At 36.2% G+C, this 18,595-nt stretch overlaps 1 protein-coding gene and 1 pseudogene across 4 annotated transcripts in view; one reads left to right on the top strand and one right to left on the bottom strand.

Moving 5' to 3' along the window:
• Positions 1-18,595, bottom strand: part of ITGB1 (integrin subunit beta 1) — a 46,526-nt gene that overhangs the window by 9,002 nt on the left and 18,929 nt on the right. For all 4 annotated transcript variants that reach the window (XM_026000843.2, XM_072749245.1, XM_072749244.1 and 1 more), the window contains 12 exons: positions 17,136-17,221; positions 13,420-13,642; positions 11,777-11,947; positions 11,022-11,260; positions 8,820-8,975; positions 7,690-7,785; positions 6,945-7,034; positions 5,088-5,228; positions 4,725-4,924; positions 2,563-2,801; positions 1,899-2,121; positions 163-395 (listed from right to left, as the gene is read on the bottom strand). In XM_026000843.2, coding sequence (XP_025856628.2) covers positions 163-395; positions 1,899-2,121; positions 2,563-2,801; positions 4,725-4,924; positions 5,088-5,228; positions 6,945-7,034; positions 7,690-7,785; positions 8,820-8,975; positions 11,022-11,260; positions 11,777-11,947; positions 13,420-13,642; positions 17,136-17,221 — 2,097 coding nt within the window. The remainder of the gene's footprint in view (positions 1-162; positions 396-1,898; positions 2,122-2,562; positions 2,802-4,724; positions 4,925-5,087; positions 5,229-6,944; positions 7,035-7,689; positions 7,786-8,819; positions 8,976-11,021; positions 11,261-11,776; positions 11,948-13,419; positions 13,643-17,135; positions 17,222-18,595) is intronic.
• LOC112921569 (rRNA-processing protein FCF1 homolog pseudogene) lies at positions 616-1,219 on the top strand (annotated as a pseudogene).

The raw sequence follows: 18,595 nt of genomic DNA, 5'->3' as shown, positions 1-18,595 counted from the left end.
ATCGTTAACAATACTATTTTAATTTTTGAGATTAAAAGTGCCCTAACTTGAATTTAAAATAATCCAGCTGGAAGTGTTACTGGGTGCTAGGGAAACTGCCAAGAGGCCTAAGTAGCAGTAGAAAAGAAAATGAAAAGAATTTTGAAGTGATCAGACTTTTACCTGGTGTCTCTACAACATGAACAATGGCCTCATTATTCCCATTCACTGAATATGTGAAATAGAACCAGCAGTCGTCAACATCCTTCTCTTTACAATGGGATAGGGGATCAACCTGGCCTGGTTGTGGTAATTTGTCCCGATTTTCAACCTTGGTAATGTTGAAATGTGAACATTCCTGTGCGCAAGTGTCTTTCTTTTCTCCTTTATTGAAGGCTCTGCACTGAACACATTCTCTGTGAAAACACAAATTGCATTAAAAACTTATTTAAAATAAATATTTGCTTAAAGATTATTTCATGTGAGTAAATGGAGGGGCATATGACACTTCTAAATGGGAAAACTAAATATAAAGACACTAGTTTTCCAAGTGAAGTTATATAGTACAGTTCAAATTAAAATCCAAAAAGAGAAATTAAAAAGTCATAAATAGAAGAAACAGAGTGCGGCATGAACATGGGGAAGCAAAAGAAGACAAGAAAGTATGCAGCCATGAAGCGAATGCTTAGTCTCTGAGATCAGAGGCTTAAAGAGAAGGATAGATTAAAACCTAAAAAGAAAGAAAAGAAAGTTCCCAGTGCACTCAAGGAAAGAGAAGTCCCCCAACATCCTTCCTGCTTATTCTTCCAATATAACACACAGCTGGGCCCACCTACCACATCCTGGTTGATACCAACTTTGTCAACTTTTCTATTAAAGCCAAACTTGACTTAGTACAGTCAGTGATGGACTGTCTGTATGCCAAGTGTATCCCTTGTATAACTGACTGTGTAATGGCTGAAACTGAAAAACTGGGGCAAAAGTATCGAGTGGCTCTAAGGATTGCCAAGGATCTAAGATTTGAATGATTGCCATGCACACACAAAGGAACCTATGCAGATGACTGCTTAGTACAGACAGTAACTCAGCACAAGTGTTACATTGTGGCCACAGTTGACCAGTTGACCAGGACCTTAAACGAAGGATCCGGAAGATTCCTGGAGTTCCCATCATGTACATTTCTAACCATAGGTACAACATTGAGTGGATGCTAGATGATTATGGAGCCCCTCAGTTCTAATTCTTAAAAGATAGAGTTTTTCTGCATTCTTATATCAACTTTTTCTGTTGACAGTTCATATTAGCAATATGCTATAGTATGAATTATTCTTCTTACCCATTTGCTCTATTATGAGCTGAGTATGGTTAAATACACTCATTTTTTGATGTTTTGAAATCAGTATTTTGTATCATTTTAAGTATTGTTGCATCTTTCTATAAATCAGATGATTGCTTGTAAAAAAATAAAATAAAAAATAAATAAAAATAAAAATTCATAAATAAAACTAGCCTTATCAGACATTATAAATATGTAATACAAAACCAAAGTGATATAAGCATTGTGTTATTTGTACAATAACATTTCTCCAAAAGGCAAAACCTTCATTTTGCTTAGTTTAGTCAAGAGTCATAATGAAACTAGTAATACTAATTTCACAAAGGTTACCCTATGGGATTTAATTACATAGCCAATTCAGACCAAAATGATGTCATCAACTACTCTCATATGACACACAAGTATCATATGACAAACGCTAATGACTGAGAAAGGATCTTTAAGCTCAGATTGGGCTACCGTGGGTCAGATATCTGATTTCCAGTGTGACCTAACATCAGTACTGTTCTGGTTCTAGTGATAACAGTACATAGGTCAACAGACAACTAATATCAACTCTTTCAAGCAACTAGGTAATACTTACTTATGTTCAGCACAGACACCAAGGCAGGTCTGACACATCTCACAGGTTGGCCCTTGAAACTTGGGGTCTGTGCACTTACAGGCACCACACTCACAGACGCCCCTGCCATTGCAGATCTGCCCGTTCGTGGCCAGGCATGAAGTCGTGTCCAGAGAACAGTCACAGGCACTGCCAGTGTAGTTGGGGTTGCACTCGCACACACGACACTTGCAAACACCATTTCCTGGAATTAAAAATATCACTTCTCATTACAATGGTAAAAATATACAACCATGGCACTGACTTTAATTTTTTTTTTTAATTTTTATTTATTTATGATAGTCACACAGAGAGAGAGAGAGAGAGAGAGAGAGAGAGAGAGGCAGAGACACAGGCAGAGGGAGAAGCAGGCTCCATGCACCGGGAGCCTGACATGGGATTCGATCCCGGGTCTCCAGGATCGCGCCCTGGGCCAAAAGCAGCGCCAAACCGCTGCACCACCCAGGGATCCCCATGGCACTGACTTTAAAAGCAACAAGTAGTAATGGGGAAGGATATGTAGTGAAGGATGGACTGACCCCTCAATGCTGCCCGTATCCTACTTATTCACCAAGCAAGCTCTGAATGTTTTTTATTGTACAAGATGGGATCACTTTTCATAACCATTTTAAGACCCCTTTCTCACCTCCACAAATTAAGCCATTGGACCTATCGCAGTTGAAATTATCACACTCGCAAAATTTGCCAGAATAAATTTCATTTGTATTATCCCTCTTCCTACAAACACATTGTCCACAGACACACTCTCCATTGTTACTACAGATTTCTGAACTGTTTTCTTTCCTGCAGTAAGCATCCATATCTTCACTGTTAACTTCATCTGTGCTACATTCACAATGTCTACCAACACGTCCCTCGTTGCACCTAAAAAAAGCATCCAAAATTTCAATCACATAAAATAAAAATAATTGAAAATAATGTCATATTGTGAGAAAGACTGGGAGAAGAAATTAGACTATAAACAAAATCTTCAAAATACAATTCTATTACATGAGAGTGCTCCCACCACACATCACAGACAGGTACAAAAGGGTTCATAAGTGCACACGTGTGCAGGCATTAGTCAAGTTCATATGGAATATATGCAAGGGCCTAGGGAAAAAAATATTTCTTCAGGAAAATAATCATTTTGATCAGGATGAAAATATCATCTAGCGGTGAACAGGTAAATAAAACATTTGGAAATATAGGATCAACTTACTTTAAAAGACTACATATGTTCTGTTCTCAAATGACATGCTATTACATTTGGTATTATATGTGAACTATCTCTAAATTTAAAGCAAAGGTCCAATTGTTAATCTAAAAAAGTATAATAAACACATACCAAAAAGTACAAGGAAGTTGAAGAAAAACAATATTGAGCGTATCACTTAATAATATAATATATTATTTAAAAATAGGTATATCCTATAGGTCCAGACTGTTCAAACACACTGTATTTCTAGAACACCCAAGGCTTATAGACACTGGCAATACACTAATTCTGTATCTGGTGAATATGTAAAGGAAGGCAAAATATTCTTTTTTAAAGATTTATTTTTTTATTTTAGACAGAGTGCAAGCATGTGCTCACACATGCAATTAGGGGGAAGGGCACAGGAGAGGAAGGGAAAGAAAAAATCGTTAAGCAGACTCCCCACTGAACAGGAGTCCAAAACCAGGCTCAATCCCAGGACTCTAAGATCATGAATCAAGAGTTGGCCACTTAATCAAATGAGCCACCCCAGTGCCCCAGGAAGAAAAAATATTTTTAAATCTTTTTAGGTAATGAATCTTACTAAAAACGGATCTACATGACTCAATCGGGATAGGTACAACATATAAAAGTAAAATACAGTATTTAAATCATTATTCAGAATAGACAATTAGTAACTAATGGTGAAATCCAGGCATTTACTTTTCTCAGGATTAAAAACCCTTCAAAAACTTGTCATTTGGGGCTGATGTTTGGATCAAAATACTCTCCCCTTCCTATCTTTTGAGGAGAAAGCTGTATTGAGTATATTCAATTTTAATTTTTAATTAAGAGGTAACCACCACAGTGTAAAAAACATGTAAAATCATTTGATTACAATTTTGTTAGTAATAGATTCTACGTTCAGGAAAGTGTTTTCTTTTTAATCTCACAAAGTACATTTGTACACTTGTTTTTTTTTGTTTTTTTTAAGATTTTATTTATTTATTCATGAGAGACAGAGAGAGAAAGAGAGGCAGAGACACAGGCAGAGGGAGAAGCAGGCCCCATGCAAGAAGCCTGATGTGGGATTCGATCCCTGGACTCAGGGATCATGCCCTGAGCCAAAGGCAGACGCTCAACTGCTGAGCCACCTTGGGGACGCAATACACTTGTTTTTAAAACTTATTCCAACAGTGCAGAAGTACATGCACAAGGTGTTCCGGCATCCTAGTTCCATTTCCCAGATAAAACCACCACTATAAGTTTGATATAGTTTCTTAAAACACTTCTCTGTAAATGTATTTTACATAAGCTCATTTAGCTACAGAAAATTCAGGTTGCTATTTTATGAGGGAAAAACTCAACAATTTGTTACATATATGTCATGGATGGCTATAAAACCTTTAATTTCAAAGAGCATCTTCTTACGAAAAAAAGTATCATGCACAAGATCATCAAATTGATCTCATGGTGAGCAACAGTGGTTGGAACAAAGAGTTTAACTCATTCCAAATAGATGTTTTTCTGGACATCTCAAAAGAGCCTGCTCATAACTCTATAAAATATCCAGTACACCTCTCGCTCATTCTCCAACAACCTCTGCTCACCTGCAAGCTCCACACTCAAACGTCCCATTTCCTTCATGACATTTTGGACTACTAGGGATGCCTTCACTCTGGCATTCACATTCACAGATGAACTGAAGAATAACTTCTACTTCTTCAGTAAAGCCCAAAGGCTTAATTTTAATGGTTTCAGAATTCTTATTTGGACATTTATTTGAAGTTATACTAATTTCAAATTGAACCTTGAAGGAAAAAAAGACAATTAAATTAACAACTAAGCAATTTAAATCTGCTATAAAGTCTTCCAAAAAGCTACTCACTTTTTACTGTTGCTTAAATTACAAACCAGATTTGCTTATAAACAGATAATTTTTCTTTTCTTCAGAAAATGCTGATACAACATACCTCATCTCCAATGGAAATATTGGAACATTTTCTTCCATTTTCCCCTGTTCCATTCACCCCATTCTTACAGTAAGATTTGTAATTTATTGTAACTCCTTCTGGCAGTTTACTGTTTTCCAAAATGACTTCTGAGGAAAGGGACTAAAATAAAGACTAATCACACACAGGAAAGAAACCAAACGCTACTATAAAGTACACTGAATACATAAAACCAAAGGGCAAAATTAACTATTAAGAAAACAGTATCATTCAAATAAAAGGTTTGGAGCCAAATGCTAGGTGACTAGGAAACTCAAAACCCAGAGAAACAGGCTCAAATTAAATTCTTTAAAATAATGTACATGATTAAAAAATAAGAGTATTTGTGCTTTAATTACTGATGCTCATATGGTGCAAGAGAGGCCTAATATTAACATGAGGAGTCCTAAGAACTCAGAACAAACATTTTCTGTCCCCATTGGCAATATGGCTCTCCTCTGGCCCTACCACTTCCAGCTGACTAGAGATAAAGAACTAACTATATAGTCTGGGAACAAATCTGCTTAGGAGCCATTACAGACTGGGCCAAAAAACAAAAACAAAAACAAAAACAGAACAAAAAACAAAAACAAAACACAAACAAACCCAAAACCTTGAGTACGAATGACTCAAACCAGTGTGTTTTTTTAGAATATCAGATCACTGAGGACAAATGGAGAAGGGTCAGCAGCAAGCTGTCTCTTAGTCACACATCTACATGCATGTGAGTTAGGAAAATATGCAATACTCTGTTAAGATAGAGAACAACTATAGGGAAGACAGAGAACAACTGGAGTCTTAAAAATCTTTGTAATAAAAAACCTCTCGGAACGCCTGGGTTGCTCAGCGGTTGAGCACCTGCCTTTGGCCCGGGCGTGATTCTGGAGTCCCGGGATCGAGTCCCACATCGGGCTCCCTTCATGGAGCCTGCTTCTCTCTCTGCCTATGTCTCTGCCTCTCTGTGTGTGTCTCTCATGAATAAATAAATAAAATCTTTAAAAAAGGAAAAAAAAACAAAAAAAACCCCTCTCTGTCTGTGAGTAGGGTTTTTCCGAAACATTTTGGGAAACCCGGGCATGAGGTAAAATTATCTAAAATTTAACCTGTCAAAAGGGTGAGGGGTAGACACACAACGGTTACCGATGTCTTCTGACTACTTAAAATGGTTATTCACCAATGCTTAACAAGCATCACTAAACATACTCAGAATTAGAGCTCTAGACAACTCAACTTCCTTCCAAGTGTGGGGAAAAAAAATTTTACACATCTTTTTAAAACAGGTAAGTCAAATATATTTACATATGTACATATTTTATGGCGTGTGTATCTCTTGAGAATAAAAAACTATATCTCTGAATACATAACAAGAAAAGACTTGACAAAAAAGCTTTTCCAGAATAATTCTGCAAAAAAGATGAATCTATAAAAAATCCTGCAGTGGGCAGATTGAGGTAATCTTATACATTTAAATATGTTATGTTTATAAGTTATTGTTTATATCCTTGTATATATCCAGTATATATCTTATATATTGTTATAAGTTATTGTTTATATCCTCAAACAAGTGAATTGTTTTCCAACAAGAAAACCTTTTTAATGACATCAAACAAGACATTTAGAAACCTTCCCCACCCCAATTATCATATTTTTGCTCTGTTCAGATTATAAATAATTTGGTTTTTATAGAATATAAAATGTTTTCTTCCAGATACATAAAATGTTACTTTTATGTTGTCCTCTGAGCTTACTAAATTGTAAATGAAAGGAGTTTTACTTTCTTTGGTAAATTATTCTCAAGAGGGTATTGTCTAAAAGAGTTCTTATTTAGAATATACTTACGTTGTAGGCATCAATAATCAACTGAATTACGTTGCTAGAATTTGCAGATAATGTTCCTACTGCTGACTTAGGGATCAAATTTTTCAGTTCCTGAAATTAAAATATAAAACATGTGAGATACAAATACTATTGATTCAACCAATTAGCATTTACCGAGCATTTAAAAAAAAAAAAAAAAAACTTAAGTATGAGCATCCTAGCCATTTCCTAAATAATTTAAGGAGTCAAATATAATAAAACTGGTTTTATCTGTGATTAAAAATTAATATAAACCACTACTGTAAAATCCAGTCTGGTTACTAACACTTTCCTATATTTCAATTCAGACATATGATTTTGCCTAAAGACTAGACATGAAGGGTCTAGAAGCTGGTTCTTTTTTTTTTTTTTTAAAGATTTATTTATTTATTTATGATAGACCGAGAGAGAGAGAGAGAGAGAGAGAGAGAGAGGCAGAGACACAGGAGGAAGGAGAAGCAGGCTCCATGCCAGGAGCCCAACATGGGACTCGATCCTGGGACTCCAGGATCACGCCCTGGGCCAAAGGCAGGCGCCAAACCGCTGAGCCACCCAGGGATCCCCTAATTCATTTATTTATGAGAGACACAGAGAAAGAGGCAGAGACATAGGCAAAGGGAGAAGCTTCCTCTTGGGAGCCAAATGCGGGACTCCATACCAGGACTCCACCAGTGAGCCACCCAGATGCCCACTAGTTCTTCTTTTTATCCCACAGATACATACTTACCTTGTAAACGGGCTGAAATTCTTCTGTAACTGCAAAAATTGTCTGAATGTTATTTTCACTTAGTTTCTGGACAAGGTGAGCAATAGAAGGATAATCCTAAGAAATTAAATAAAATTTAGTAAGTAATTACCTCCAATGTATTCCAGTTTTTCCATACTTTTTGAAAATAATAATTTGCATATATAACTGGATTACTTACACAAAACTGCCTGAAATAACACAAATAATTGCTGAGGTGGGAGGTATGTACATGTGGGTGTGTAATCTTCTATCTTCCATACACATGTGGGTGTGTATCTTCTGTATGTATAGAAACTTCCACAATAAAAAGGTTTTAAAAAGCAAGATCTATGTATAGTAAGTGTTAGAAAAATGAAAGTAAAGAACTGCCAGTAACTACAGGTTGTATCATAAATCACCAAAATTCACTAAGGTTTAGATTTCTTGTAGAACTTGAATAATTTGCCAGTCTTTGATTTCAATAAAAGGAGAGTACGTACTTTCAAAAATCTTATATAAGATGAAGAGTATAGGCCTTTACAAATTATCTGTTTAGAAATGTCAAATTTGCTATCAAATGATGTGTGCAAAGACAAGAAACACAGTGATGTGCTGAGAAACAGAATAAGAGAAAAAAAAAAAAAAAAAAAAAAAAAAAAAAAAAAAGAAACAGAATAAGAGTGTTCAAGCAGCTCCTTTCACCGACTGAGGCCCTTGTCTATGCAGCAGAAAGCAAACACAAAACCACATCTTCAGACATAGCAATACCAGCTTCCTTGCATGTTAGGTTAGGGCTTGTACTTACCAAAATAACAAACCCTCAAACCTTGTAAAACTCATAAGCCAGTCACCCACAATACTTTTTTTTTTTAAAGATTTTATTTATTTATTCATGATAGACATAGAGAGAGAGAGAGAGAGAGAGGCAGAGACACAGGTAGAGGGAGAAGCAGGCTCCGTGCAAGGAGCCTGATGCGGGACTCAATCCCAGGACCCCAGGATCGCGCCCTGGGCCAAAAGCAGGCGCTATACCGCTGAGCCACCTGGAGATCACCACCCACAATACTTTTAGTATTAAACACCAAAATTCCACAGGAATCCATTCAATATGTAAGGAATTCAACACTCACATAATAATGGCTCATTGTGTACACATCATTTTCCAGGTGACACTGTCCATCATTTGGTAAAACAATGCCACCAAGTTTGCCATCTCCAGCAAAGTGAAATCCAGCGTCTGTGGAAAACACCAGCAGCCGTGTGACATTCCTCCAGCCAATCAATGACTTGAAAAGAAAAAGATTTCAATTTATAAATGCTATCCACAATCACTGTACATAAAGCTGTAATCCTCACATAGGCTCCCATTGTACTTTTAACCTCATTCTATACTTTCTTCTTAGCTTCTCTTTTTACAGTGCTAATATTGCTGCTGATACAGAGCAGAGAGCATATGCAGAGCCCACTGCATGAGGCTCCTCCACCCCTGAGGAAAAAAACTGTCTTGCTTAGTTGTCCATTTTTCTCAGCTCTTTTTAAAAAGAGCTTTAATATTTTTTAAAATCAGTGCTCCCAGTCTACCTCATCAGTGCTGTATCTGATGATTTGTTCTCTTATTTTATTCTCCTCCTTATTCAACAAAGGATTTAAAGTAATAATAAAGGGGTGCCTGGCTGGCTCAGCAGAACTTGCAACTCCTGATCTAGAGGCTGTAAGCCCCACTTTGGGTATATAGATTACTCAAAAAATAAAATCTTAAAAAATAATAATAAATTAGCAGCAAAATCCTCTTCTATGGTATATTTGTAATTATATTTGCCTAAATTTACTCAATGCATCTGTATATTTCCTCATAAAACTATAAATTCCTTGAAGGTAAGAATTAAGTGTATTGATGCTAGCAATCCAAGTGTTAGTACATTGCATCTAGAGAAGCAGGTAGACCAGTTACTCTCAGCATGTTAAGCACAGAAAGACAGCAGCAGCTGTGGAAGCGATGGCCTGCTTTAATCCCACAGGCCGAGGCGCAGATGGAGACAGCCCAGAGAATATTCTCTCCACGCTGAGCTGCTAACAGGATCACGAATAAATGGCTGTAAGAGAAGGGTGGCAGGCTAGGCACTACTTACAATATTAGTCTTTCTTCCCCTTTAGAAGCAGACTATCCTTAAATTACAACTGCCCCAGGGAGAAATCAAAAGTAACAATAATGTAGTACTTTATATTTGCTGAGAGCTTACTGGCACTCTATATGCATTACTGTATTTAAACTTCGTAACAAAAAAATAAAAATTAAAAAAAATAAACTTCATAACAGTCCTATTGAGTATATTATTATTCCCCTTCCTACAGGAAACAACTCTCTAGTGTGGATAAGTAAACTGTTCCAGACCCAGTGGTGATGGGAAGCAGCATCCTAACAGTCTGAATGCTGTTCTCTCAATCGCTCTACCATATTGCTATACCACATCATTATCTTGGATATAGTTAGCACCTTAGTAAAAACTGGTTGACAAATAACCACTAAGAAGCATCTGGAATCAAGGAAGGTCTTTTAGGGAACAGGGGTACTATAAGGAAAAAAAGGGGGGGGGTGATGAAACAAAAGTAGGTACTTAAGACAAACCTTATTTACCTTACCTCTTAGCGCTCTCTAGTTTTAGCTTCAGTCATGTCATGAAAAGGTCACCTCAAAATCTTCAGCTGCTCAATGGGCCATTAATTTCTATCACTATTCTAATGGAGATGAGCCTGCCACTACTAAAAATCTTGCAATTAAAATGATTAATATATGACTTTTCAAAATGTACATTCTCCTATAGCTTACAAAGTGGGACTTAAAAAGTTCCTGCTTTCTCAGTCACTAAGACACTGGGAAGACATCCTTTAAAGATGATGAGGAAAGCCCATCAAAGGGAAACGGCATCTGAGACACTGCTCCATTTGAAGTCTATGAACACTTCCAGTGACACTGTGGCTAAGTACAATTCTAACTGTGGCACAAGCCAGAGTCAGGACATCTGTGCCTCTTCTAAAGACCTAGAACACCAGGCAAAGTATAGCTACATTGCCCCACTGTTTCAAATGGTGAGGACTGTGGCTTCCAAAATCCGGTAAAAATGAAGCAGCTGCCTCGTTTAAACAGAGACATGATTAAGTATTCTTTAGAAAGCAATTATGTAGCTGGAGGGAATTTAAGGGATCAAATTCTGTTCTCCTCTGTGATAATGAAGTATGATTTGGTAAAAAGGTAAGTTTTTCTATACTGACAGTAAAATCATACTTAAAATTCACACAAATAATGTCCCATTGTAAGAAATGAACACACTTACTCCACAAACCGCAACTTGCATGATTGCATCAAAGCCACCTTCTGGAGAATCCAAATTTCCAGATATGCGCTGTTTCCCAACAAGTTCATTAAATACTTCCCCTTTATCAGTAAGACTGAGCACATTTTTGTAGCTAAAAGGACTGGTGCAGTTCTGTTCACTGGTGCAAGGGTTCCTGAGCTTAGCTGGCGTCGTACTAATGTAAGGCATCACAGTTTTCTCCACAAATGAACCAAACCCTGTGAAGGAAAAATGCATATACAGAGATGGATAGATGGATGGACAAATTTGCATTAAAAAGAATAAAGCTATGTTACCACATATAAGTCAATCTTAAATAAGAAGTTAATATATTAAAATAATAAAGTTTGGAAAGAGATCATTATAATATGAAAAAACCCAGGTGTGAAGAGAGATTAGGCTGTGCAGACAAATGTGGTCATATTAATTAGTAATGAAACAATTTGAGCACTCAACAGGTTTATAAAACAATTCAACAAATCAATGAATATAGCCCTATGAAAACAAGCATACATTTCATTATCTACATAGTATAATCTGTGTGAAGTAACATGACAGCATAAAGTAACAGGAGCAAGGAGGCACAAAGATTACAAGATATGGACAGGATTGTCAGCTTCCTCTCAGAAAGAAAAGGCTAAAAACTGGCCTATTTATTTCACAAGTATATGGTGAAGAGCGAAGCTTCCAGGACTTATACAAATGAAAATTATTAATTTTCTCAATATTCCTACCAATTCGGAAGTCTGAAGTAATCCTCCTCATTTCATTCATCAGATCCGTTCCAAGACTTTTAACATTCTCCAAATCATCTTTCATAGAGTAGGAGAGGTCCATAAGGTAGTAGAGATCAATAGGATAGTCTTCAGCTCTCTTGAATTTTAATGTAAACGTCTGTGGCTCTCCTAATTAAACAGAGATTAGGAAATGAAATTAGTTGCCAGCAATCAAAAACAAATGAGAGAAACCAAATTGGATTACAGAATAAATACTATAAAATGAAATGTATTATTGCCACAATTTTTACAAAAACCTGGGAATTCCAGATAAATGGGTGTGTACTCATTTTCAACAAACACGTACCATGCCAAACCCTAAGCATGCAAGATGAGAAAGACAATACTCCACAGTGAGTGAGCAAGAGAGACAATTTATGACCAAGGACAACAAACAGATGGAACAGCATAAGTCAGACTGGGGTGGGTAAGGCAGGGCATGTGACAGGGTATACCGGATTTTTTAGAGACTAAAGTTATAAGACACTCTATCCTCTAACTATATGTAAATAAATAATATCATCTGATTTCTATTTTCAAAAACCTGGCAAAAAAGCTTTCAAAATGAATTACAGAGACCAAGAGACTTGTTGAGAAACTACTGTGAAAATCCTAGAGGAAGACAGAAGATCTGATCTGAAACCATGAGGAGTAAGGGGAGAGACACACAGGAGGCATGGTATAATCCTCTCAGGAAATACAGGAGAAAGGGAAGGTTTGGGTGAAAAACCACTACATTCTAACTAGTAGATATTCCTTATACAGATTTCTAGTAGGCAGCTGGGTGCGTGGGCTTGGGGCTTTAAGAGAAAAGGCTATGTTACAGCAACACAAAGAGTTTTAAAGCCATGAGAAGAATACCAACAATTAAGTGGGCTACAAAGAGGAAGGAAGAAAAAAGACACAAAAAGGAGACTAGAAAGCAATGTTAAGAGATAAGAAAAACCAGGAGTGATACCGTAGAAGCTAAGAGTTCAAAGGTGTTACTTGGTACAGGAAGGTTAAGTGGGGTAAGGGGGACCCTGACAAGGTCCACTCAGTTTGGTGGTTCAAGGTGAAGGCAGAGCTTTGCCAGAACAGATTGAGAAGCAGGCTGAAAAGTGGTCAAGAGTGGAACTCATGGAGACAATGAGTGTGCACCATTCTTTTGAGAGAAAAGGGATAGAAAATGGGAAGAGTGGGAAAAGGGTTTGTTTTCTTTTTTCAATATAGGACTGTCATAGATTCTTATAAAAGCTTAATATTTTAACAACATTAAACAAATACAAAGGAAAAACATGGGTTAAAATGGTGTGTTTACATTACATAATTACACCACAGGATGGATACTTTTATTTTTAAAACCCATTAAACCTAATAATTTCTCCTTCACAGAATTTGCTTTGGACATTAGGCAACCTTTATTATTCATGTATATGTGTGTTACAAATTGTTATATCTTCAAAAAACTTCTACTAAAATTTGACATATTCCACATTTCTATTTGAGTGCCAGTCCATATGTGAAAATGAACCCTCAAAGGAAACTCAAAAGAGGCTTATATAAAATCCTCAAAAAGCTCAAGCTAAAACAAGGGTATTCATACAATTAGATTTCTATACCTGATCGTAATTGCAAAACCAACTGCTGAGGTTGGATCTGAGTAATATCTTCTGGCTGGAGCTTCTCTGCTGTTCCTTTGCTACGGTTGGTTACATTTTTATTTTTCTTTGTATCTTTGGAGCCTCTGGGATTTTCTATGTCATCTGGATGGCATCCCTTCTTTTTTAAAGCTTCTAAGTCATCACACCGTGCAGAAGTGGGCATTCCTTCTTGTAAAAACGTCTTAACATGACATACAAAATACAGATAAGAAGTAAAATGGTCAAACATTCTGTGTCATAAATGCAAATATGCAACTACAATGCAAAAATCAAGTGACACAACTAACATACTTCACTTCTGGTTTTTAAACAAAACGCTCCCTGGACCCAAATTATATTCTCTCCTTTAAAAACAAATGAGCTCATTCTCTAGAAAAGTAATTCCTTTACTACTATTACATTACTAGTAATTTATTACTTTAATAATACTTAGGACTGACCTTAGAGTATATTTTAACTGCCCCACCTTCAAGTTTAAAGTATCTAATCAAAGAAATTTTTTCAGTGAAAATCACATATGTAGTATGCTTAATGGCCACTAATAATGTATATAAGCAAATACCAAATAGTTTTTTCCCAAAATTTCCCTTAAAAAGTAGTATACAAGTCCCTCATATTATATAGCATTCTCCTCACAGTATTCTGAACATTAGGCTGAAGGTGTCTCAATTAATGATGCAATTTTTAAAAAGGAGATTGAGAAATTTAACACAGTAAGTATTCCTGGACATTTGAAAAAAACTCAAGTAAAGCTTTTAAAATTCATTTTGAAAAACAATAATCACAGTAGTAATTACATGACAATATGAAACGATAATCACAGTAAAATCTGATCACATAACAAGGACATAAAGTATATTTCCATAGGGCACATTTTAAAAATATAAAAATAAAAAAGGTCTGAATGTTATATAAATGCTAGTTGTGGCTTGGGGTAAAATTTACAGTAGTGATATGACTTCAAAATGTATTATACCTCAAACAATTTAGATGGAAATAAAAATTTTATTAGATGACTGAAGAAATATCTTAGTGAAAGTAAGAACACTGTTGCCAAAATATATGTAAAATCTTTGAGTAGAAGTTTTTTATGAAATGCTACAGTGGGGAAAACCAATGATATTATTGTGTGGGTATGTGTCACTAATGTGTACCTATGACATTGTACCAATGATTATAATAGACATTTATTTGAGTATTTCACATATACCCCTAAAAATTTTATATGTAGTTACAGCAAGCCAAAGATGTCCTTTTTTTTTTTTAAGTCTTGACATTGGGAAAATGAGGAAATGCCTTTTCTTTCTGGTCACTTTAATGTTCAATTTTATATGGTTTTTGTTTACAAATATCATGGTGCTGTATAAGCAGGATATTTAAATACAAAGAATACACAACAGTTTTAATCAGTTATTTTTTAAGAGAAACATAACACTAATGAGCATTTATGGATTTAGAAAAGCAACTGGAAAGGAATACCAAGGATCAGAGAGTTCAAAGCTGAACTACTTTTATATATCATCAAACCTAAAATACTACCAAAGCACAGGAGCCTAGTGTGGAAACTTTAAGACCATAGCACTCAAATAAAATTTCACTAAACACATTCCAAAATCATGCCACAAATATCAAAGGCTAAATTATTTAAAGAAAGTTTGGTAAATAAGCTCTGCCTGAGACAAACTCACAGCACTCCCTACTTCCTCAACTCCAACTGAATTCCAAAATACCATTTTTAGGAGAACAGAAAGCGTCACTAGAAAAATTTTGAAATAACAAAACAAAAACCTCTGATTTTGCCTTTCAAATGGTCAAACCATACAAAATATCTAATACTTAAGGAGGGAGCTTAGTTACAACTACTAAACAGACAGCTGAAATGTGTAGGATCAGATGCCTGAGTAAAATCAAACAGTAAATTTCTGACATTCTGATATTACTCACTGTGTGAATAAATTATATATCCTCAAGATTACTTCCCTATACATCCTGTCCTGACATTCAATGACATATTTATTTATTCATTTAACATTTAGTAGGCTTTGTGAAAGATATCAAGTTAAGCAATGTGCACAGATGACAAAAAGTGAATACAATTTAAACCCTAACCTCAATGGGCTTTTATTGGGATGCAAATCAATTCTATATTCGTTTTAACTCAAGAACAATTAGGAAGGTTAGCTTATACCTCTTCTGCCAAGGAAGGGAAAAATCTAAAACAGTCAAATTAAAAGGCTACGGATTTGGGGAAAGCTATTCAATATAAATATAATGCATGCCACAAAGGTGAGCTACACATGTGTTTTAAAATTATCTAGTAGTCACACTAAAAGAAAAAATAAGAAACAGGAAATTAATTTTAACAACATATACAAAATATTACCATTTCAACATTATTAATTTTGTGGGTTTTTTATCATTAAGTCTTCGAACTTTGAGATATATCTGAAGCTGACGACAATTCTTAATTTGGACCAATGTGGAGCATGTTTCAAGGGCTCCATAGCTACATAGGTCTAGTGCTTACTGTATTTTTTTTTATTGTCCTGGGGAGAGACAATCCTGGGGTTCTCAGGGTTCCCCTAAAGACCAGCCCTGTCCTGAGCAGCCCTTCAGCTGCTGTCATCTCTCCCTCCTGCAGGACACTGAGCCCTGCACACCGATGCCCTCCACCCTGTCCTGCACCCCCTCCTCTGTTCCCACACATAGGGTACCCCACCCCAGACAAGCACACAGAACGTTTCTCTGGCACGAGCTGCCACCACCAGCTGTGCACACAGCACTCATGTGTGCACCACAAACAGGACCACAGGAGTCTTCCAGCCTCTGCTCTGTTGAAGGTCAAATACGAAGGCTTTGATGAGTGAATGTTCCCAGACCCCTGGTTGCTGGGACTACCCCTCAGGAGGGTCACAGGCACCTCCCCCATCCTAAGCCGGGGGCAGTAGCCATCTCCCTTCAGACCAAGGCAGGCAGCTGCCCTGACCATCAGAGCCCAGCCCTGCTTCCACTCCCTGTCTTGCCTCATCCAAAAATTGGCTAAACCGCGGGACTTCAGGACTGGATCACATTCCCCTCCTCTGATGACCCAGCAAAGCCCCGGGGTCACCAAGCTCTGCTCCTGAGGCCCCCCTCATTGCCATTCCATGAGGGACGCACGTGCATCCCAGCTAAGATGAGCAGCGTAGCCTTGGTCACAATACAGGGCAGGTTGAAATGTAATCCTGAATTTTTAAGAAAAATATTAAATGTCTCTTTCTACAAAAAAAACAAAAAAACAAAAAAAACTGGACTCCCAGTGGAGCGTCCCCTCAGTGTATTTTATTTATTTATTCATGATAGACATAGAGAGAGAGAGAGAGGCAGAGACACAGGAGGCAGAGGGAGAAGCAGGCTCCATGCCAGGAGCCTGACGTGAGACTCGATCCTGGTACTCCAGGATCACGCCCTGGGCCAAAGGCAGACACTGAACTGCTGAGCCACCCAGGGATCCCCTAGTGCCTACTATATTAAACAACACACCTCTAGATTATTACATAGTATTAGAGTTGATACTTATTCAAGAAACATTGATTTAAATGAAAATTCCTATCTAACATTTCCCAAGGATACAATATTGGGCCACAGTAAATGACTAAAGAGTAAACAAAAAGGCCTTGAGCAATTTTACTTACTGAATTAGTACACCATCCACAATTTGGCCCCGCCTGTATACATTCTCCACATGATTTGGCATTTGCTTTTAAACATCTATTTTCATCTGTCAGGAGAAACAACAACTTTACTTGAAATTTCATGACAGAAAATAAGGAAAAATGATTACAATGACAATGCAACACACATGAATGCTTAATATGAATAACAACATATGATGTCATATACTGTTACATGTTATATGTTATAAATATACATTATATTACATAACATATAATAATTATTACTACATGATCCAGACCTACCCCAAAGAGGTGCTGTTAGATTACCTTGGCAAAGAGAGCCCTGAAAAGGTAGTTATATTTCTTGTCTTCTACAGCAAAGACTACATACCAGTGATCTACACGTTCATCCTTTTTTTGCAAAGGCATAATTTCAGATCACTCATCATGTTGGATGGTCATAACTATCAGGAGTTTTCTTACAACTGGATAAAATACTATTTCTTTTCATTTAACTCCTACTACCACACCCATACCCACAGAAGCATCTGCAAAAACTTCCCTTTCATACTTAGTATGTTAAATACTTGAAAAGGCCGTATTCATCCAGTCCACAATCCCATGATTTTTCAGCCTCTATGTTCAAAGTATATCTCACATTTCTTTGAATCCACCTAAGGATCAGCATGCCTTTCATGTGGTAAGCACTAACATGGACTATCTCTAGTTTGTCTTCTCTGATTATAAACATAACATATATTCATAATTGAAAATTTGGAAAATACATAAAAGCATAAAAAACACACTAAAAATCACCCAAGCCACTAAGAGATAACTACTGTTAACATTTTTGCATATTTCACTCCAGTCTTAAAAAAGAAAGAAAACTATGTAGATCAAAAAAAAAAAAAAAAAAATAGCAAGGAAGCACGCATATACATATCATTATTTAAGTAAATTAAGAACATACATTTTGCATATTACTTTTTATACTTTATCCTGTGTTCCATTACAAATTCTCTAAAAATATGGCTTTTAATGATTAAATATTTCATTATATTAATGTTCCTATCTAATGTTGGGCAAATTTAGATTGTTTTCAATTGCATGCATGCCTAGTTCACACATACTTGCTCACATGAACAACAAACCCTCCAAATACATGTATAGACATACATGTACCCACCCATTCTGATGACCATTCTCACAATGTAAAACTCTGATGATTTCCTTATCACAAGTTAAAAAAGAAAATATTGCCTTGAGAGCATTCATATTTTTAATATCCTCAGCATACACTAATTTCTATCTAGAAGTAATATTCAAATTTATAATCCTATAAACAGTATACAAATACCATTTTCACCAAACCTTCAACAAACACCAAGTATTTTTAATATAAAAAATCTTTTACTCATTTAATACATATAAATTAGAATATCAATTCTATTATCAGTTATTTAAGGTTTTATTCTTAT

Source organism: Vulpes vulpes, chromosome 2 (assembly GCF_048418805.1).
Source record: "Vulpes vulpes isolate BD-2025 chromosome 2, VulVul3, whole genome shotgun sequence".
NCBI classification, from domain to species: domain Eukaryota; kingdom Metazoa; phylum Chordata; class Mammalia; order Carnivora; family Canidae; genus Vulpes; species Vulpes vulpes.
The sequence above is the reverse complement of the archived record's forward strand: the minus strand, read 5'-3'. Positions and strand labels throughout refer to the sequence as shown.